The 22,311-nt window shown below is 41.0% G+C and overlaps 1 protein-coding gene across 2 annotated transcripts; it reads left to right on the forward strand.

Annotated features, from left to right (window-relative positions):
• Positions 1 to 250: 250 nt before the first annotated feature.
• Positions 251 to 21,469, forward strand: UGDH (UDP-glucose 6-dehydrogenase). Of its 2 annotated transcripts, XM_080590809.1 has the most exons (13): positions 251 to 390; positions 2,040 to 2,123; positions 7,537 to 7,705; positions 10,109 to 10,210; positions 11,566 to 11,766; positions 11,856 to 12,053; positions 12,543 to 12,690; positions 13,531 to 13,625; positions 15,468 to 15,598; positions 16,317 to 16,450; positions 17,426 to 17,517; positions 17,605 to 17,715; positions 18,485 to 21,469. In XM_080590809.1, the coding sequence occupies exons 2-13, from the start codon at positions 2,065 to 2,067 to the stop codon at positions 18,593 to 18,595; spliced, it is 1,551 nt and encodes a 516-aa protein (XP_080446935.1). In that variant the 5' UTR covers positions 251 to 390; positions 2,040 to 2,064; the 3' UTR covers positions 18,596 to 21,469. The 2 variants fall into 2 exon arrangements, with proteins under 2 accessions (XP_080446935.1, XP_080446936.1); XM_080590810.1 differs by lacking the exons at positions 251 to 390; positions 2,040 to 2,123 and adding an exon at positions 6,970 to 7,144.
• The last annotated feature ends 842 nt before the right edge of the window (positions 21,470 to 22,311 follow it).

A 22,311-nucleotide genomic window follows, 5' to 3' on the forward strand; every position in this document is an offset into this window, starting at 1 on the left:
AAATAATATACAACTATCCAGAGATAGTGACTATAAATACCAGAGAATCAGAAGCAAAATTTGGATTTTTCTTTAGTAATAATAATTTGATAACATGCTTTAGGCATGTATGATCTCAGTCAGGGATTGTTAATGTCTGCTCACCAAGTCTGCCCTTTTAATTGAACGTGAGTTTACAAATATGAATAACCCCTAAAACTGAAACTAATCTTTCTATTTCCAATTTTATTTTTAGGTACACTTGTTGAAATATTAGCCAAGAATACACATTCCTTTTGCGAAAAGTCATGAAAGGACTCATTTTGAAATGAGAAAAATGAGAAAAATCCACAAATCTAAATTCACTGTGTTGAATGGATCTGCATGAGCCTGGCTGCTCAAGACCACCAGGCAAGTAGAGAAAATTATTCTGCCTTAGAGCCTGAAAAAACAATATCCTATACAGCATGTTTGGGAGAAATACATCAAATCATTACGGCAGTATATTCCAGTAACATGAAGTGGATTCCTTGCACAAACTGACCACTTAGATTGTTTCCTCCTACCCTACTTGTTCAGTAACAGCAACCAATGCAATTCACTGCAGAGACATAGAACTTGGGGCTGGGGAAGAAGTGGTGTCCCATGGTGAACCAAATCGTCACCAGTAAAACAGCACAGCTCCGTTGGCTTCTGGAGAATTGTGCTGATCAACATAAGCTGAAGATCTGACTCTTGCTGTTCAAGAACAGTTGAGCCTGTGTTGCTTGATCTTGCATCAAAATTATTGCCCGTTGTCATAGCAGACACTTCATAATAAGATATAGCAATTAGAATCTGGCTTCCACATTGCATTTTTAACGTCCACAGATAAGAGTTTTGGTCAAAGAGGGCATCTGAAAGAAATGTACTTCAATGCATGGCAATAAATATTAACGCAACAAATATATATATACACATATATACACACAACTTTTTAAAGGTTACATTATTCTTGCTTGTATAGAAAGTTATATCTTACATAATGTTAATTGGAAATACAGCAATAATTTCTAGTCAAAGATGACAAGTAGGAAGCTTAAAAATAAAAAAAAAGGATTTTGCATTTAGAGGTTGTATTATTATGTCCTCCAAGCTATAAATGGTGAAACAGAGGAATAATGCAGTTTTCAGACTTATAGCTGCTTTAAAATTCTTGATGTTTTTTAAATTTCCTCTAATATTTCTTCTGAAAAAAATATCCTTAAAATCTAAGAGAAGATATGAGAGCCAGAAAAATATATTTCTTGAGCACGTTGATGAAAAAGAAAAACAAACAAACAAACAAATGCTCCATATCATTTCAAAGGTCACAGACAGTGGTTCAATTTAATAAATAAAACAAAATTAGAAAACATACAGGACCTCAGTTAAGAGCAGAACTTGTAGATGAAATGATAAATGATAGACTGAACATGACTGGCAAGGAAATGACCCACAGAAACCCTCACAGGACTGGACACCACCAAGCGCTCTGTGTAACACATAAAATCTGATTTTTTTGTTGTGGTGGGGGTGGTGAGTAAAAATCTGCTTTTTTTCAGAATTCCTAGTTATTCCTAGCCTTCCTAGCCTTTCCCATTTCATTTTCAAATGAACTTTTCGCTCTTGAAGAAATATTAGCTTGCAAATTGAATCACAAGCATATCTTATATTTGACATCCCCCAGCTGATTTCTTCTTTTGGGCTTCAGTATGTAGGGGAACGAATTAAGCCAAATTTGCTTTTAGCTGTTCTAAAACAGCGGATCAAATCTTTACCTATTTTATGTGGAAATTGTTAAGGCAATGGGAGAACCTTACTAAGGAAAATCCTTCAAATATGTCATGCTACAAGATGATTTCCAGTGGGGCTGTGATGAAAAGCAGTTCCCTATCTGACTGTTCTTATGTCCATTGCACTACTTTTAGCATTTAAAACTTCCTTATTGTTTTATTGAAATGGTTGTTATGCCTGAAATCTCCCTCCTGTTGGGAGATTATTATGCTCCATATTCATAATGACAATTCTGCTGCCCACAGCCCTGTTTCTGAAGGAAGAGCTTTGATGTCTGGTATAATGTCTGTGGTTTTCAGAAGAACATCAGAAGAAGAAAAAAAAAAGAGGTATTTACTAAACAATAGATAAGGCCTTAACTGTAATCATGCCTGGGAGGAAGTGTGAATAATTTCTGTGTATACAAAGAGATTTAAATAATCTAATTAGAGGAAGGTCATATACTGGAAAGCAAAACTTTGTCAGGCAATAAATAAAAGCATAGGGTTTGAAAGGACATTCTCATCAGGTTTCAGGGTGGTCTTTGATTTTTAAAGGTTATTTCAATCCTGCATGACCTTGTGGTTTTATTTATGCCGCAGTATTGTCTGTGAGTCCAGCTGTCCGGATGCCCTAGGCTCTGTATGAAAAGGCATGCTGGCCCTGACCCCAAACTCACTGCATCTGGGGACAAATAATTGCAGTTTGAGGGTGCTGGTTGTCACCAACAGAAACGCTGTATCAGATTATTCATAAACAGTTTGAGCTTTCAAAGGGTCAGACCCAAGAGCAGAGTCAATGCTCTGGTGAGCAGGAGAGGCAGAGGTGAGACGAGTGCGTAGGCCGCAGCGTGCCAGGCAGAAAATGAGTTCCTCTGTCTCATCGTGACTCGTGGCTCTGCCTCTGCGCCAGGAGCTGTTATGGTTGGCTCCAAACACACGTGGGAGCGCTGGCACCCAGCTGCACGTCCTCCTCGCAAGTATCCAAAACTGCCGTATGGTTTTCGTCACGCAGCTGCGCTCCTTTTCCAGAGGAGCGCACATGCCCAGTCCCACACGTCCCTGTGTAATCTATTTAGCTGCGTCTCCTTCCTTCCTCTCAGCATTGTAAAACACAAAGCGCGGATTCAGATACTGATCCAACAGGTCTGTGGGCAAGTCTTCTGGGTGCTCTTGTCCCTCGCTCTGGGACTGCTGCCCAATAGCTCAGATTTCTGTTGCATGGGGGATGTCCCCCTGGCCGGGCTGTGCGAGAAGTTAAAGCAAGGCTTTATAGACAATGGTGTTTGTTGAATCTGTGTCAGATGTCAGTGTCACACACTGGTTGCACAAACACAGCTGCCTTTAGTTAATGATCAGCTAAAACTGGCAGGGAATTAATCTGGCATTAGACACTCACTATATAAGATACAAAACTTCTTTCATATCCGAGGCTCCTTGCTTGCCTTTCCTTTCACCTCCAACGTCAGGGTGCTGACCGGGAGATTACACAATCACGAACTCGTATGTTCTTTTTTTCTTTTTTTACCTTCCCCTCCCCTCATCCCACAAATCCTTCATAAGTCATCATTTCTCTCCTGTGTCATGGAACAGCTTGTGTATGAGAGGTGACGAGTGGCCCCTCCGCCCAGCTCTGGCATCCCCATCACCCTTAGCTCCACGGCTTCTGCAGGGGTGGAGACATGGCCTTGAGCCCACCCCACCATTTTTCACAGGAAAATAACACAGAATCGGATCTCTTGCTGCCAGTACATGCTCTGGCCACTAAGCTGTTATACTAAAAGGACATTACCACTTGCCTTGGCCAAGTTTCTTTGAATGAAGCAGTCTTAAAACTTTGGCTTGGATGCAGCTTGATCCTGCTGGTGTTAGACTTTGAGCGCACATTAAAGACGAGGTCTCTGAGAGCATGTAGCAATGGGACAGCTCATTTTCAGGACCAGGTCAAGTTTAGATATGAGATAGGCAAGTGAGCTGAATCAGGCCTGATTAGATTAATGCAGACCTGAGCACACACAGAAGATGTGCCTTTAGTTATATAAGGAGATGTATTGTTAAAACTTTAGTATCTTTTCCTATTATATTCCTTTTGGAGTCCATCCCCTAACACTAGGTTATTGACTAGGTTATTAATTCTGTCTGATGTGTATCTGTATTCTAAGACTTCCAAATACCTCTAAAAATGCCTGTTGTCCTCAAGCATGTTCGTATGTCTCATGGGAGTCACCAAACTTTCTTAGTCGTGGGTGCCTCCATGAAGTGCAGTGCTGGCTGTTAATATCAGGATCTGAAAAGGTGATCTTCCAGCAGGATGTGTACGTGAGCAGTGCTGTCATAAGTATAGATTAGTTATAGCTAAATTATTGTGCAAATGTCAGTCTTTAAAATGTAAAATCCTGAATGAATGAACAGTGACTCATCAGTCTTATCAGTAGATTTCTCAATTTTTGATTCCAAAATGCCACACAGGAACTTAACCAAAAAAAAAAAGAAGAGGATGAATACTATGAGGAAAGCTTTGAAGCTTTGACTCAGTTTGCAGGAAATTTTTTTAGGATAGTGGCAATCCTTCACTGATGCTGTTGTTTAACTGAATGGATGACCCACCAAGATATCTTTCAGCAATTAGCTAAGGGAGTGTTTTAGTTTAAAACCTGCATAATATACATATTAAACTCTTAAATTATAAAGCCAGACTGGGCTACTGTGAACATCTGTTTTGACATCCTGTATAGAACAAACCACAGGATTTACATTAATTAATTAATTTTTATTTTATTTTTTTCACTAGAAAATATCTTTTAGAAAAGCTTTTCAGAGATGGACGATCTCTGAACTGTGTCAGTACTTATTTATCTTCACTATTGGAAGACATCTGTCTTGAATCAGAATTTGACAGGCTAAAGACAAACATATACCTGAAATACCATCCCTCATGTTATTTGAGTTATTACCCCTGAACTGCAAAAAGACTCATAACTTGCACATAGCCTTCAAAAAAACAGAGCAGAATTCACACTTATTTTAAAATGTGGCCAGAAGTAAACCAGCCTCATCTGTTTTGCCTGTAGCCCGGGGCTGTGTTTCCCAAGCAGCAAGCTTCAGAAGGTTCAAAGGTATGCCCCAAAGCATTACAGAAGCTTTATTGCCTCTGTGCAGTGTTGTAAAACATTCTATATACTGGTAAATGATGGGTCTGCCTGAACCAAAAAAAAAAAAAAAGAAAAAAAAGAAAAAAAGAGAGAGAGAGAGAAAAACAGTAATTTAGAAGTTAGATTATTCAGTAACAAGACTTTGTTATTTCATTCCAGTGACTTCAAGCCCTGCATTTTCCCCCTCCCAGCAGTGCCCTAACCACTACAATAGAGGTTACGGGGAAATAACAAAAGCAGTCCCCTTCCTAGGGACTTTGTAAGGACTGTGTAGTCCTGCCAAAGAGAATTCAAGATGCATGTCATCGGCAGGCAGTGTGACAATGTAGTCTATCAAGAAGGCCCTTTGCTAAGAAAAAAGACCGGGCTCCATGACTTGCTCCAAGGACTGCATGCTGAATGTGCAGAGACCAGATGAAGTCTGGTCTAGTACAAATTCATGCATTTTTAGCTATTCTAAGACAGCTATTTTAGCTATTATAAGAGATTGATCGGCAGGGTTTTGAAGACGATGGTATAGATAAGGCTGTTGGGCTGGCTCAGGAGTGAGAACTCTCTGTGGTTCAATTTGCTTAGCCTAGGATCGGTGTTCCCCAGAAAAAAGGATGTGTTCAGAGTTGAGACATCTGTGCAAATTAGCAATGAGACAAGGCATTACTTGTTTTTACTTCAGGATAAACACAGTGAACCCTACAGCCTCATCAGGGAGCTGTTTGGCTAACCACACTGACCCTACCAGGATCCTGCACTGGGACTAAGGCTTGAGTAGGTTCTTTCAGTCGAAACAGACACATTTTGTGGTACTATTTCTAAAGGACCAGTGAGTTAGGATATGTTCTTGCTTAGGTAAGCACAGAGTCTTCTAGGGAAAGAGCAGATCTTTTTTCAGAGTAAAATAGTAACACAGTAAAATATAAAACAGAAATACTGAATCCAATCTGTTTTAAACATACTTTAACATCTATGGATGAAAACGCCATATGAGAACAAGGCAACACTTATCAACATTGTCAGCTAGGCTTTACATGTATTACCCATCTAATCTGGAAACATTTGACATAGAAATAGTGATCTCTTAAAAGCATAAAGACTACAGTATTGCAGTTGTCACACAAAAGTAATCTTCTAAGTGACTGGAGAAGAAGGCAAGAGATTTGTCACACTCTTTCCAGTCCCAAGGTCAGACAAAGTGTAACAGAAATACACGGCATTTATACAAAAGGCAAGAGTCATATCCAAGAACTTTGATACAAAAGGGCACCAGATCCCTGGGCAGTGCCCAGATCACGAGGGCAAGAAAGTGCGAGTTCATTGCAGTGCCTTACTGTGGCAATGTTTGCCACTGGACTTTAAACGCTGTATTTTTATTGTTACCTATCCACGTTTGTAACAACACTTCTTTGCTCAGAGGGCCCTGTAGTACACGAGGGAGAAGGAATGATGAATTTCACTGGAACTGGTTTGCCCAGGGAGGTGGTGGAGTCACCGGCCCTGGGGGTGTTCAAGGAAAGGTTGGACGTGGTGCTTAGGGACGTGGTTTTGTGGGTGATAGTGGTGGCAGGGGGTTGGTTGGACCAGATGATCTTGGAGGTCTTTTCCAACTTTAATGATTCTGTGCTTCTAATTTTGTTTTCTGGTAAGCACAGCCGAAGGACCAAACATACTTCACCCTCATAGTCGGCCACCAAAACGCAGCCCTTCCCTCACAACGCCCTGAAGCGGCCCAAGAGGCGACCCCGGCCCCACACGCCGCCATCCCCTCCGATCGCCCCGAGCCAAACGGAGCTCGGGGGGGGGGGGCCGGCGCTGCCCGCAGCCTCCTCACAGCGGGGGGCTGCGGGAGGCGGCCGCGGCGGGGCCGGGCCGCGGAGACCCCAGGCGGGCCCGGGGGCCCTGCGGCCCCTCAGCGGCGGGGCGGTGGCGGGGCCTGCGCGGCGGGCTCGGCGCCTGAGGTGTCCGGCGCCCATTCGCCGGCGGGGCCGGAGGAGGGAGGGAGGGAGGGAGGGAGGGAGGCGGGCGGGCTCCGCTCCGCTCCGCTCCGCTCCGCCCCGGCCCCGCGGGAAGGGAGGAACCGGGGCCGGGCCTCGCTCGGCTTCCACGGCATGAAGCAGCCGCCTCAACCCCGCGGCGGCCCTTTAAATAGCCGCCGCCCGGCTCGCAGCGGAGCGTCGCTTTGAGCTCGCCGAGCATCCATCGCCTCAGCCCCGCTGCCCGCAGGCTGTAAGTCCCGCGGCTGCCGGCCTGCGCCTTCCCCGGGCTGCGAAGGCCGCGGCCGAGGCGCCTTTCCCCTTCCTTTTCCCTTCCCTTTCTCTCCCTCCCCGCCGCTGGGGGCCCCCAGCCCTTCCCCCGTGCCCCCAGCCCTTTCCCGGCTGAAGGGGGGTGTTTGTGCTGCGGGGTGGCCGCCAAAATTGCTTCCTCGATGCTCTGGATCTGAAAGCTTTCCCTATTAATTGTGTCGCGCATTTAGGATTCAGCTGTATGAACGCGCTTCTTTGTGGCAGCCCAGCAGAGGAGCACGGATGCTTTGAGGTTTCCTTTCAAGGCGGGCGCCTGGCCGGCCGTTCCCTGTTGTGACCCCCCGCTTCTCTTGTTTCCTCTCCCCTTCTTGCCAGAGCAATCATGTTCGAAATCAAGAAGATCTGCTGCATCGGTGCCGGTTATGTCGGAGGGCCAACCTGCAGCGTGATTGCACAGATGTGCCCTAATATCACCGTTACCGTTGTGGATGTCAACGAGGCCAGAATCAACGCCTGGAATTCGGACACGCTTCCCATTTACGAGGTAAACTTGTCTCCCTAGCATCTCTCCTTTGAGCCAGCCCTGCATTTGCTTCCCTTCCACCACATGGCATCTCCTCATGGCCCTCTCCTGAAGCTTGAGAAGTGTAGCACAATGATGGCCTTCAAAATGAGCGTTCTGGAACAGCCGCTCATTAAATCAGATTTTTGAAACAAGAATTTGATATCTGGTGTGGGAGGGTACTTAAAGGTTATTTACCAATGGCCTAGTAATGACAAACGTTACTGTTTTCCTAGTGAGTTGTGCTAAATCATGCTGACTTTCTCTTGCGATCTATTTAACCATAACGTAGTCCTCTTAATCAGTTATAGATATCTGCTGTGTTGTTGCACAATATTAATGTGTAATAGTGGGCGATAAGCTTCTTCTGTTCTGAATGCTGCCAAAATCTAGCCTGTGCTGCCCATCTTAACTGTGTTGTTAGGTGAGGACAGTCATGTTCCTGACTTGCTTATACCATATATATTTAGGCTAGGAATATTAGGACATATTAAAATGATTTCTAAAAGTATCATACTGTTTTTTCCGTTGTTACAGAAGGCTTTTAATTTGAAAGTGTAGTAAGTACTTCCCTAATGCTAAAGAGGATTAGTGTCCTTCGTCAGTCTTTTCTCTCTTCTTCATTGTTTCGGGAGATATAGTTGTTCTAGGTTCAGGTTCCATTCTTAAATGGTAATGAAAACTTATCTTCATGTGGCTCCCAATGACAAGGTGCTGTTACTAACAGTTACTGCTTCTTCTGGCTATAAGAAGTCTTCTGAATCCTGTCTGTGCTGTAGCACTTAATTTGTAAGAGCAGAAAAAAAAATACAAAAAATAGTTTGACTCTAAGCAGAGATGAGTAGACTTCCTTTGTCAAGCATATTCAAAGGAAAATGTGTGTAATGCTCAGATTAGCAGGCAAGACTTGAAAAAAGATCACAAAAGGAAGTACTTTGTTTGGTATTAACACTTAGACTACTAACACTTCGAGTTTAAGTAAAAATAATCTTGGCTCTTTTTTTTTTTAAAAAAAAAAAAGCTAAAAGCACACACACACACAAACTAAACAGAGCAACATCTGTTTCCTGGAACTGTCCTTTCCTTACAAAGAATGTACAAAAACTGCCAAGAACTAGTTCAGACAGTTGTAAATTTGAGTCATTGCACACAGAGGTTTTTGTATTTTTTTTTCATTTTTTTTCTATCCAGTGTCAGAAGGTACAGTGAAATTCTTTCACTTTCTAGTGAGCTACCTCTCTATTTACATCCCAGTAAGACTATAGATGAAATATTTGATGGGTTGTTCTGCCTATGTTGACTTTTCCTTTTCAGTTAGATATCTGGTATAAAGTGAGACGGCAAAAATGCCTTGCATAAGAAAGCTTCTACTTCATTTTCCTTCTCTCTCTCTACAGTGAACCTTTGCCTTCCTGGCACTTACTCAAATACCTCATGTCATGATAGGCATCTCACAAGTTGGAGACCTGATTGCAAGGTTACAGTGTGTGTGACTTTATTATCAAACAGAATATAAAGGCTTCTCTTATCTATGACAAACATATCTAAATTAAAACATTCTATAGCCCATCCTAGTACAGAGGCTTGTTTGCGTACACATGACCTGCTCCCCTTGTCTGAGTGGAGGTGTTGAGGGAAGGAAAAGTGTTCTAGCACTGTCTGTGTATCTGGAAAAAATCTCATCAAATTGTGCCTGTGATTCTTCTGCACTGCAGGTGTGGTTCCTGGATAAATTTAGTATTTAGTCTGGTAATCTGGTACAAACACGTGTGGTAGACACAGGAGAGAAAGACAACTCCTTTTGTCAATCTGTTGCCTCTTTCATTGGATTTGAGCTTGCTAACTTAGTGTAAATTGATTCTGTGGGTTTGTTTGTTTGTTTGTTTAATAGTGAATCAGTTTATTAGATCTGAGTTCATTTGTTTGGGAGATCATGGAATGTATAGCTGAGGGACAAGGAGAGGTGCAGACACTTTTTTTTTTTTTTTTTTTTCTCCCCACAGCCTTGGGAATATTGTAAGACTTTGTTCTTGAATCTACTTAAAGAACCTGTAGAGTGATGTTAATTGTTGTTCATGGCAATAGAGCTAAGCATGTGAATAACTGGAGCCTAAAACCTGTTGTGTAAATAGCAACTCAGTGTGGCTGAAATCTGAGACTGTTTTGAGTGTCTTGACTAAGAAAAGGATTTATTTATTTTTGCCCTTGTATAAAGCTACAGAAGCTTTACTTTACATCTGACAGACTGAAAATATGCCACACTGAGCAAAAAAGTATCTGAAATTATATGCTGTCTGTTTGGGCATGTACTTTCACTGTTCTGTATGCCCCAAAAGACTAATGTATGGCATTAACCTTAACTGCTTTTTTTTTGTTTTCTTTCAGCCAGGGTTAAAAGAAGTGGTAGAGTCGTGCCGAGGAAAAAACCTCTTCTTTTCCACCAGTATTGATGATGCCATTAGAGAAGCTGATCTTGTATTTATTTCTGTAAGTTTAGGGGGTTGTGTATGTCTGTATCTCCTATGTGTTGTTGTTTTTATGTTGGGAAGAGGTCTTTGGTTTAGCGTATGGATTCATTTAGTCATGTCATGTCACTGTGTCACAGATTTCTCCTTGTCTGCATACTGTGGGGAACAGTAGTAAGCTTTTTATTTTATCTTTATCTTGCACTTGGTTTCTTGTAGCCAGTAGAACACTTGGCAGGCCAACAGGCCCTAATTCCAAATGATAATGCTGATGTTTAGCTTGGTTAAGTATTTGGGGCCCTGGAGCAGGATTTAGTGCAGATCCTTCATTGTAGTGTACTGAAGGCCATGGGAGTTTGATAGGATTCCGAGAATGGGATGGAAAATCATATACTGAGCACTGGTTACAAAGGTGACTTATTTCTAGAAGCTATGTATTAATGGTAGGAGCTGGCAGGAATTTCCCTTAATATCCTTTAGGAGGCCTTAATATTTCTAAGCTGTTGACACCTCTAAGAAGCAGATCCAGTCAAACATAAGCAGTGTGACCTCTCTTAAGGTTGTTCTCAATGCAGAGTCCAGAAGGACTGACTTCTATTCATCTTGGTAGGCCGCAGCTGAGACTTGTTACTGAAGTCCTCTTTTCTTGAGATCCTCTCTTTGTTAGGGCACCTCAGTACAGAGCTCTTCTGATAGTGTATTTCTCCATTCATGAAGGCTAAAATAAATGCTACTTGGCTGGAAGATTGCCACTAATACAACCCATGTATTGCCACCTGGGTTCCTGTCAGACTTGTAAAATCCCAGCAGTTCTTATGTTGTTGCTATTTCTTTGAGTTTCTAATAAAAAAGACCCTTTGTCTTAATCTAATTCTAATTAAAAAAAATAAATTTTTTTCTTAAACTGAACAACATTTTCTGTATACTTCACTATAGTGATTTTTCAGCAGCTCTACACTTAAGTTTAAACCCACTTTGCAGTGCGTTTCACTGCCTCACTAGTTGCAAGACTCTTATAATGTGAATTTTAACACTTCCTACATTGGACAGGAAATAAAAGATGGCTGTCTGTAGCAATAAATAAATTGTTGCTGTGTCCAGGATAGGGCCTAAGCTTAATAGAAGCCTGCAGAGCTGTTATGAATTGCTCTTGTTTAAATTCTATTTGAATAGAGGCTAGTGAGCTTTCTTTAGAAGACAAAATGCGTAACTGAGAAAGCTAATAGCTGTTCACCTGATACTGCAGCTAGAGTAATTGAGGGGCAGAACCAAACTGGGCTCAGGGAAACAAAGTGTCTGTCCTAACGCAGGACCAACTGAATAGGTGAAATTGAGAGACCAATAATGTTTCTTCTCTGCCTGTGTATCTGTAACTAGGTTAACACTCCCACAAAGACCTATGGGATGGGAAAAGGCCGAGCTGCTGACCTGAAATACATTGAAGCTTGTGCTAGACGAATTGTACAAAACTCCAATGGCTACAAAATTGTCACTGAGAAGAGCACTGTTCCAGTACGTGCTGCAGAGAGCATTCGTCGAATATTTGATGCCAATACGAAGCCTAACTTGGATTTGCAGGTAAGCATGATCTTTGAGTTGTGTTTTAAGGGTGCTGGCTTTTGCTTTTTAGCTGTTCTTTATTTCACACTTCAACTGTGTGCTTGCAGGTGCTGTCTAATCCAGAGTTCCTCGCAGAAGGAACAGCTATCAAGGACCTGAAGAACCCGGACAGAGTGCTTATTGGTGGAGATGACTCTCCAGAGGGACAGAAAGCTGTCCGTGCACTTTGTGCTGTTTATGAGCACTGGGTGCCCAAAGAGAAAATCCTCACAACTAACACCTGGTCATCAGAACTTTCTAAACTGGTTAGTACTACTCACCACTTGTCTCTGTAGTGAGTGAAGGATGCAAGAGAGACAAAGCTCTTAAGCAGTTCACCGAAACTGAGTGATGCAGCTAGCAAAGACAGACAGGGTTTGGAGGACCCAGTGTATGTCAAAGGATATTCGTCTTTATCAATGATCTTGGTTGATCTAATAGATTGTATCAATTTCCCATGAAATCCTTGCCTCACATTTATTGCTGTGTTATTACTAAATAAGCCATCAGTACTGCAGAAATTGTCTACCTTCACAAAATGTTTCCAGGCCTGCAAGTTAAGTATTATGTTATTCTGCTTAGATCTCATTAATTAGCATTTATGTATTAAACTGCTTATTACCATTTAGTTGCTCAACAGAGCTACACAGTACTGGAGGAAGAATTACTTTAGTATCTTACTCATTGATCTGTGGGCACCCTGGTTTCCAGAGGAATTACATTTTCTATACTACGTTGTTTTTTCGTATCTACAGGCAGCTAATGCTTTCCTTGCCCAAAGAATCAGCAGCATTAACTCAATCAGTGCTCTGTGTGAAGCTACAGGGGCAGATGTTGAAGAAGTAGCAAGAGCTATTGGAACAGACCAAAGAATTGGAAATAAGTTCCTGAAAGCCAGTGTTGGTAAGTGGATTTTTTTTTTTCCTCCTTCTCGGCTTCCATTTATTACTGCAATAGATCTATTAATAGCGTTTTGAAATACATGATCTGATAATCTAAAATCATCTACATCATGGAAAAATACTGCTGTGAAGTGCCAGCACAAAAACGCTTTCTGGTGAAATGTCTAGGATGGAGGATATTCTAGACTGGGTAATGTGATGCACAAAATAACCTTATTAAATTAATCTCTTTTAGAAGTTCATGCAAGAGTGAAAGTAAATAGTAAATACACTTCCAAAATTCTATTTGGTTATTAAAATTCATCCTACAATGTGTTGCTTCTGGGACTCTGAGTAAAGTTCTAGGGGTCAAGGATCCTTCTACTGATTATTTCAATTCTTTCTTAGCTGTGGTGATCTCTTGGTTCTTGGCTATGATTAAATAGCCATTTGGGGTTGGGGGGAAGGGGAAGAACCTTATCTTTGCATGTGTATTCTGAGAAATACTTGTACACATCTCTAGGTGGGGGATGAGCAAACCTAGGAGCTTGTCTACCTTCTATTGATAAAAGCGTCCTATAATCTAGAGACTCTTACGATTCATTGAGACAGGTTTAAAATTTCTATTGACTTAATGGGATCTGAAGCAGACATTAATGCTTTTGTAATTGACAAAAAGTAGCTCCAGGTGTTGGACTCTGAAAGATCCCTAGGGGTTTTCATTTGTTAGCAGTGACATCCTGGGGAAAAACTATAATGCTGACTGTCAATGATTGCCAAAAACTACTTGATTACAAAGAATGGGTTAGAGTAGTACCTTATTAATGCAAGGCACCTGTGAAATAACAGCCTTCTCTTTCAGGGTTTGGAGGTAGCTGTTTTCAGAAGGATGTCTTGAATTTGGTGTACCTTTGTGAGGCACTGAACTTACCTGAAGTAGCCAGATACTGGCAACAGGTACAAGTTTCCTTTTCACTTTTTTTTTCCACAGGGTGTTGTTTCTTCAGCTCTTGAGTATTGTCCATGTGTACGCTCTGTAGGCTTTATTTGGAGTGAATTAACTTGTCTGAACCAAATGGATTGGGAAGTTGTTTGGAAGTAGCAATAGAAAATGCAAAGTACAAGTATATCTGGACTCCTAGTTCTGGCTTTGCAGGAGTCTATTCCCCAAAAAGTGCAAAGTACTCTTTTCTAATTATCTGAAATGTGGCTGGATGTTTCTTGTAACTCCTCAAACCTGTGAAACTCAGACATCCTTCAGTTTACTCAGTATAAAATGAAAGCAGACAATCCCTGGAGCAGTGAGGGCTGCAGGAACTAACCACACCAACTTGATAATCTGGTGAAGAATGCTAAAGCTACTAGTCTTTAAAGAGACAAGAGACAAATTGGTTTGGCTCTTTAGTCTCTGAGATCATAAGGATACTTACCTTATGCAACCTAGCTGAAGTCTTGGCAGCCCAAATGTTTAGGAACACTTATGGTTTGCTCTCTATGGGGTTGTTTTTTAATTAACAATGAACCCTTTAGGCTTATGTTAATATAAACAAACTAGTTTAAAATTTTTACTGCCTTTAAGTTCTCTTACTTTGGTTTAAGAGTAATTCTTTGCAGTGTTTCTCTATGACTTAAGCTGTGGACAGATCAGACAGTAAGAATACCTTATCCTAACCCTGCAGCAGCCAAAGTGCTGTGTTCATGTAGTGTGATCCTGTACCTGCACCTTCTTCCTCAGAGCACTGTCAGCTTGCAGAGGTCCATCTATCCCAGCCCACTGTGCTCAGGTGCTCACGTAATCCATACGTGCAATAAGCAACTGTGAATCCCTTCCCTGCACCATGAATATGGCACTGTCAGCGGACTAAAGTCTTCTTCACTTGACAACACACATACAGAAAGAAATGTATCTCTCTTGCCCTGTCACCTGTTGGGCTTATGTTCCCCATCACCACCTTACCCTGCTGACTTGTATAATCTCACTGCTTTTATTTCCTTTCCTCAAAGAAACCCAGCTCACCCATATCCTTCTTTATTGTTTATACCTCATGTTCCCTAACATAAGCTTAACATAGCTGCTATTAATTCCTGCTTTGAGTTTAACTATACTTTTCTATTGATTTCTGACACTTCCATGTCAGTTCATGGTAAACATTGACTAGGTGGGGAACCTGCCTTCCCTGTTCTACCAGCGATCTGGTGCCCCGTGTGTTCGAGGCTGGGGATCAAAGTTTGAAGCAGGCTGGGAGGAAAGCACTAAAGCAGCCGAGTTGAATGAACGTACTTCTATGTAATAACAAAACCAAGACACTTTAAGGTCTAGTTTAGTCACGCTAGTTTTATGCACTGAAATCAGTTAAAGTAGATTAAAAAAAATCTGAAGTGTTCTCACAGCAATCAGATATGGCAGGTAGGGAAACATTCATCTGGCGATGGGATATCCATGTGACTTCAGGTACTCTGAAACTGCTTTCCATGTTTCTGCCTAGAATGAACATGTAGTAACTCACTTTTTTTACATCACAAACCAGAAAAAGTCTGGCCTTTGAACTAGCTGATACAAGATGGGGTGTGTGTATATAAACGCATTTGTAGTCACTGATTAAAACTGTATGTATCTCAAGTTGATAAATGAACTGAATTAATCTTTGGGCTATTTATGATACTGAGCAAAAATACGTGGCTTTGTCTTTCAAGCCTCTTTTAAACTTGCATAGCTAGTTTGGCTTTGAATATTAGCAGAATCCAGTTACAGTTTAAAATGGCTCTCTTCTAAGCCATAACGTTTTTTTATAATTTCAGGTAATAGACATGAATGATTACCAGAGGCGAAGATTTGCTTCCCGTATTATTGACAGTTTGTTCAATACTGTCACTGATAAGAAGATTGCTATTCTAGGGTTTGCATTCAAAAAGGATACTGGGGACACCAGGTAAGACAGTGAATTCAGTGTGCTAATGTGGATTCCCTACACTTGTCACAGCTGTGCAGCTAAATCCACCAGCTCAATTCTGTTAAGGAAAACAGATCAAACATGGGATCCTTCAGCTCTTCTGAATGAATTGCTTTGTTGTATGGATAGTGGTTCCTAAATGAGTAAGACAGCTGATTACTGATCTCTGTAACATACCTGAATCTTTCAGTAGCTAGAACAGATAACTCATTGTGTTAAGTCCTTAACTTGCACGGGGAATGATTGTTTGACTCCTTCTCCACAGTAAAGAATGCAAATATTTTTGCAACTGACTCTAAATTGCTGTTTGAAGCCAAAGTTTCGGCTTTGTTTCCCCAAAGATGTTTAATTCCCTCTTTCTGTAAAGGGCAGACTTGATAATAAAATTCTCCCCAACTGCAATTTGTGGGGCACACTTATGAGAGTGATGCCTCGTTACTTGTGGTCGGCAGGAGTGTTGGGGTGTACTGTCTTTCTTTTATGATTCAGCAAAAGAGACGTAAGCTTTTTTTTCCCTTTGTATTATTCTTCTTGGCCTCCCTCAAGATTTTTAATTTATTGTTGGCATGGATTACCACTAAGACTTTTAATGTAAAACCAGTATAAAGGCTCTGGCATTGCATATCATGACACTTGAAGACTTGCATTATTTAGAACATAACATCAGGTTCTTCAGCTGTTTAATTCTCCTCCCTAGAGAGTCATCCAGTATCTACATTAGCAAGTATTTAATGGATGAAGGAGCAAAGCTCCACATCTATGATCCTAAAGTACCTAAGGAACAAATCATCTTGGATCTCTCACACCCAGGTGTCTCAGAAGATAATCAAGGTAAGAATGCTCATGTAAAGCTTCCATGCCCCCACAACAAGAAGAAATCCCCCCAAACCTATTCTCAAAATATGCAAGGTCTGTTTAAATACTGTGCAATCACTTTCACCCTGGCATGATGTACTGTTGGTTCTACTTAATATACAAGATTGCCATAGCTCAGAAGATTACTGTAACTCTTCTCCCTTTCCCCTTAACCTTTATAGGCAAAGGCTAATTCTGTACTGTTGTATCACTTTTCTTTTAACAAATAATCCTTTGAATACATGGAAAAAAGTTTTCTCTGCATAATTTAAAGGAAGAGAAACAAGAAGGTCCTGTAGTAGGAGAGAATAGTGTTATTCTGTGAACAACTTTGTGTGCTGAGTCCTATCTTGCCTGCTCACGTAAAGCAGAAGTAAAGAAATAATTCTGGAATTCACTGTAGAGCTTCCTCTTGAGTTGTTTCCAGTGGTGAAGAGTGGCCGGAAATGACCTGTGGTGAGGAAGGTGTGTTATTTGACAAGTCCTTGAATTTGAGGATGATGGGAGGGGTGCCTCTAGGCAGCTGCTGAGGCAGAAAGAGGGTAAAGGCAGCCCTTAGTGTATGCAATGAGACGTGTATTTTTTCTAGTGTGAAGTGAGCATTAAACAGCAACTGTGGCGTGCTGGTGTTGTACAGTCTGTAACCTTTATGGGAGTTGGCGTTTGATCAGTTGATAGTAACTTCCAGGTCTAGAGATGCTCTTGACTGTGTTTAAATCAAATTTGAGTGCTTAACTTCAAACATCAAAATACCAGATTCTATTTGGACGCCAGGTACAAATGTAATGAAAGCAGCTTGTCACTTTGTCATTAAATAATGACATAAGACGTGTCTAGATAAGTGACCCAAAACTCACCTTGTTTGAATAGGGTGACAAAGACTCTCTTGCCAGGAGTGCACCAGATTGCCACAGATGTGTGCAGAACAAAACTTTATTTTCCTTGTTACAGTGTCTCGGCTGGTGACTATAAGTAAAGATCCATACGAAGCCTGTGATGGTGCTCATGCCCTTGTAATTTGCACTGAATGGGACATGTTTAAGGTAAAAATATCATCTTTAAACTTAACTGAAGGAAAATAAAGTGTCAAGCTATGTATTTATTCTGTATGCTTTAATTGCTTTTTACAGGAGCTGGATTATGAACGTATTCACAAGAAGATGCTGAAGCCTGCATTTATCTTTGATGGTAGGAGAGTTCTTGATGATCTTCATAATGAGCTGCAAGTCATTGGCTTCCAGGTAACCAGCGGGTGATGCTTCAGGGTTTTCCTTCTGCTTCTGCACAGTGAAATGAGGGAATAGCAAGGAGGGGGAGGGGAAACTCTTCTCTTCAGGAGAGGTTTTAAATTTAAATCAATCTGTACTTAAGTCTCTCTTCACTAGTGCACTTTTCCTCCAGTACCTTCCTGGTACTTTAAAAACTCGTACTCCAAAACACCAAGCTACGTTAGACTCTGCCATCAACATTCAACAGTATAAGCACACCTTGAAACACTTCTAGTAGAGACAGAATCTGAGTAATACTAAAATCACCAAATCCCTGAATAATCTGATAAAGCATCTCAGCCAGTCACAATTAGAACAAAATCAACAAGACTGGATGCACATTTCAATTTCATATTGTGTATCCCTGAGCACAGTGACTACTTGCCTAATGGCCATAGACTTTCCCTCTTGATATCTTTTTCTCTTTTTTTTTTTTGTACTGATAGTCCTATGGAAGATAAGGCACACGAATGCTTAAATTTGCAGGATGCAGCTCTTTAGATACATGAAGTGGGAACCTGTGAAAGGCTTTTTTTATTATTTTTATTTTTTTTAACTCTTTGCACTTGCACTTGTATTTTCAGAAACTGTCCCTGGGCACACTGCTTTATAGCTTCTATTATGCTAGTGTTCATCAAATGTAGTCATCACCCTGGCTTTAGTTTCTGTATTCCTCGTGATTCTGCCTACATGACTCTGCTACTTCGCCGTGCTCACTTGCTAAATGTGCTTTGTCTTTCAGATTGAAACAATTGGGAAGAAGGTGTCAGCCAAAAGAATCCCTTTTGCTTCTTCTTGTGAAATTCCTAAGTTCAGCCTGCAGGACCCACCTGTCAAAAAGCCTAGAGTATAATGTTTAGTAGGTACTAAAGGAATTATGTGGACCTTCTTAAGGATAATAACTGTAAGCCTATGCTTTTTTTAAGGAAAAATATTTTTCATAAACTAAAGGCAATTTTACACTAGAAATGGTACCCGGTACATGTGAATTCAGTCTATTTTCAAATATCTATTTTTATAGCAATTTTTTGGTTACTGAAGATGGTACTGACCCGTTTTTAATAATGAAACAACCTTTTAAGTGGAAAAGTTACCATCAAACTGCAAATTTTTGCTTCCAGAAATGTTCCTAAATTGCACTTTAAATGTTTCAAGTGATGTGAGCGGGGGGGGGAAAGAAATGGAACATCTCTCTACTTCAGTCCAGTTATAGATAGTGATCAGGAACTTTGGCCTCACTTCTTAAAATTTTCCTCTGGGGTTAATTCTTTTCCCTGTTAAATGCCTGTTTTAACTGGCATTGAAGTCAAATTCACTTAAATCTCTTAATAGGTTTGGGTTGAGCCCTACCCCAGAGCTGACTGCAACCGTAATGCCCTGATCCTGACTGGGATCAATGGGCATGGATGCAGTCTGAGCCGCAGCTGTTGGGAGGCTGGATAGTTTTGCAGACATCTATCATGTCATTGGCAGTGGACTAGCAGCCATAAACTGATCCGCTGGTAAATCTCGCTTGTGATTCTTGGTTGTCTTGCCTACATTCCATGTGCAGCACATAAATTATTGAGTTAATCAGATTCCTGGGGCAAGTTTTTCCTAAGTTACCACAATACAACCCATCTTCAGCAGAGGAGCGTTCTGCTTGCTGCTTGTTTAAACGTTGAATTTAAGCAGAATTACCTTAATCCAGTATCAGCCCAAGCAGAAAGCAAATGGTAGCTTTGAAGCTACCTGATGGTTATTTTTTTTCCATCCTTTCTGCTTATATACTTCAACTGAAAGCAGCTTTCTTAATGAATCTGCAAAACTTATCCTCTGCTGTTCAGAAAATAAAAATTCAGCCCCATAAGTTAGTCAGCTTTCTACCTCATTTAATTAGCAGGAATTAATAGTTCCTATGTATCTTGATACTTTTTGCCTTTATTTTTACTTGTTTTTATTCTCAATTGGCCAGTGCTATTAAAATCCTTGAGATTATGAAGTTTGTGTTCGCCTTGTTGCATGAGTTTGTGGAAAAGAATGCAGTTCTAGAGAAAGATGACCATAAACAGGTTTTGGACTAGAAGGCATAGAAGTCTTAGCTGAATAATAGTAGTGTTGGGATGTCTTTTTAAAAAATAAATAAATCCTGTAACTAGTCACAGAACACCTTCTGGTTTTATTCAACAGACGTGCCTTCAAGTATGCTATACCAATAGTTGTACTGGGAGCACAAGATCAGCGACTTGGTAACGAGAGTGCTGTTATTGGAACTATTTACCCACAGCAATGCAGATACAATGTGAGCTTTAGCACAGATCTTTGAAGACTTAAGGAATTTATGTAACAAATTGAGGAGGCAATGCAAGGCTGTGTTATCTGTTCTGGCTGCAATAGCTGTATTCTTGTGCCAGATGCCCTCAGATCCTGTACCTCAATGGCTTCTAGATGAGGACTTGCTAAGTAGCAATTGTTCAATGCTTTGGGCAAATACACCTCGAGCTTTTTGCTGTATCACAAGACTCTTCTTTGAATATGTTATAAGATAGCCACAGAGAGTGGAGATTGTGGGGGCTTGAACGCACTCAAACTATCATCTTCCATCATGACATCTTTTCTTCCCGAATCATTAGTGCTGCTTTCATACAACACCCAGAGGGCAAGGACAACCCTGCGGTACCCTTGTGGTCTGTGTAGCTGTAACGCAAAGGGGAGATCACACCCTCTGTGCAGGCAGACACCTTCCGGGCTTCCCCCAGCAGTACCAGAGGGCAAGCTGGTAACTTCTCGGGGATTAAGAGGGTACTGCCAACAGCCTCCTAGCACAACTTCAGTCAGCATGAGTGCTCTCTTGTCCTGAGCTGTGTGCAGGGTAGCAGCACACTGTTTCAGGACTCAACAGGATGGGTGGATAGCGACTACAGAGAATCAGAATGCTATTCAAAAACTTGCACGTAGCTCTAATAGTGGCCTCTCTATCGGACCTGTCTTCATCAGTTTGAAGTAGCAACATGAAACACTTAACTTCCTCTGAAGTGTTTTTCCTGTTGGCCATGCAAGAGCTGTAAGGCTGATTAGGACTCCTGAGGCTTCCAGTGCCTTTTCACATGCTCCCAAGGAGACCGAGGAACCAGGAATAGCCCTATTCCTGTTCTGTTTTTCCTGAGGACTTGGCCGAAGCCTGGAGTGTGACCTGTCCTAATCATCAAGATGACAAAGACTGGGAAATTTTGTTATACTGGGACCACTCTAACTGGGGAGTGGCAGATGGTTTTCTGAAGATCACTAGGTGGTGACTGGTACTGGTGTTTCTCTTGCTTTCTTGAGTCAACTTTTTTCATCTGCTGCATTCTTTCAGTGGGACACTAGGTTCTGGGATGAGTCAGGTTTAGCAATTTGAACAGCTGGTGGTGCATGCCTTCAGGATACCAAATACCTTGCATATATGCAAGAGAACCTTGCCACATGCCAAAAGAAACACGTTCAGAAGCTTTTGCAGCACTGTGAATAACCAGTTATCCTCTTCAGAGTACGGTTGCCAGGGAAATAGAGTTGGAGATGACTTGCATTCCTGCTTTGAAGAGTTTGTGCTCACAAGTAATGCATGGAAGAGGTGGTTCTTAATGTGATCGAGTCTGTGTTTATGGGATATTAGAGCATGTAACTCTTGATGAGAATTGTATACTATGAATAATAGACTTCTGTGCTGTTTTTTGATTTTTTTTAATAAAATACAATCCAACATTAATATGGCTTTCCATTGCAAAAGCGTGACTGTAACAGCTGAAGCAAATGTGGCTTAATGCAAGCCTATGAACAGCATATGGACCGCACGTATGCGTGGTCTTACTCAGCGTGTACTTAGACAAATCCATGTGCCAGACAAGATGTACTGCTTTTTCTTCTATATGTCTCTTAGTCCAGCTAAAACTAGTCTGGTTCCTGGAGGTTCCTGGAGTGAGGTAGTCAAGAATACTACAAGTGAATAGAACAAACACATTTTTGATCAAGCTAGTAGTTAGAGGAGAACTTTCATAGCAGCTAACAACTTTATACCTCTTTTCGTCCCTTAAAGTTCTTCTGTTGGAGGTGATTGTTAATTTTTAGTATTCTATAATCTTGCTCAACAAGTTGAGGTTTGAAATGAATTGTAAAACAATACAGGAAATAACAGGTTACGGACTATTGCTTAGTGTCAGGCAGGTTTCATTACTTTTTTTTCCCTCCCTGTTCCAAGCTGAAATTTTTACTGTAAGTTGAACATCATCTTTGATAAGAAGTTGTAAAGAAGCATACCCCTTTAATTTTTATATAAATGGGACACCAATATTATTTGCTGATGAAGCGGGGGGAATAAATTAAAACTACTCTTAAATGAACACTTGCTTTGTTTATTTAACCTAGAGACTCTAAGTCACAGATGCAGCAATTCTCTAGTCAGCTGCATAAGATTTAATTATGCTTCAGACAGTGTAGTAGATTGATATAATGTTAAAAAAAAAAGCTATTCTCTTAAAGAATCTGTGTTAATTTGAGATCATAGTCCCAAAAGTGTTCGTTTTCCTGCTTGTGAGGAAAATTACTGTTTTT

Source organism: Anser brachyrhynchus (assembly GCF_964034855.1).
Source record: "Anser brachyrhynchus genome assembly, chromosome: 4".
In the NCBI taxonomy this organism is placed as follows: domain Eukaryota; kingdom Metazoa; phylum Chordata; class Aves; order Anseriformes; family Anatidae; genus Anser; species Anser brachyrhynchus.

Bases quoted from the DNA above. Each gene is read 5' to 3' on its own strand.
- UGDH (XM_080590809.1), top strand. From the start codon at position 2,065: ATGTCTGGTATAATGTCTGTGGTTTTCAGAAGAACATCAGAAGAAGAA. The intron at 2,124-7,536 runs GTATTTACTAAA...CCTTCTTGCCAG, and splicing joins GAAGAAGAAAAAAAAAAGAG to AGCAATCATGTTCGAAATCA. The intron at 12,691-13,530 runs GTAAGTGGATTT...CTTCTCTTTCAG, and splicing joins GTTCCTGAAAGCCAGTGTTG to GGTTTGGAGGTAGCTGTTTT.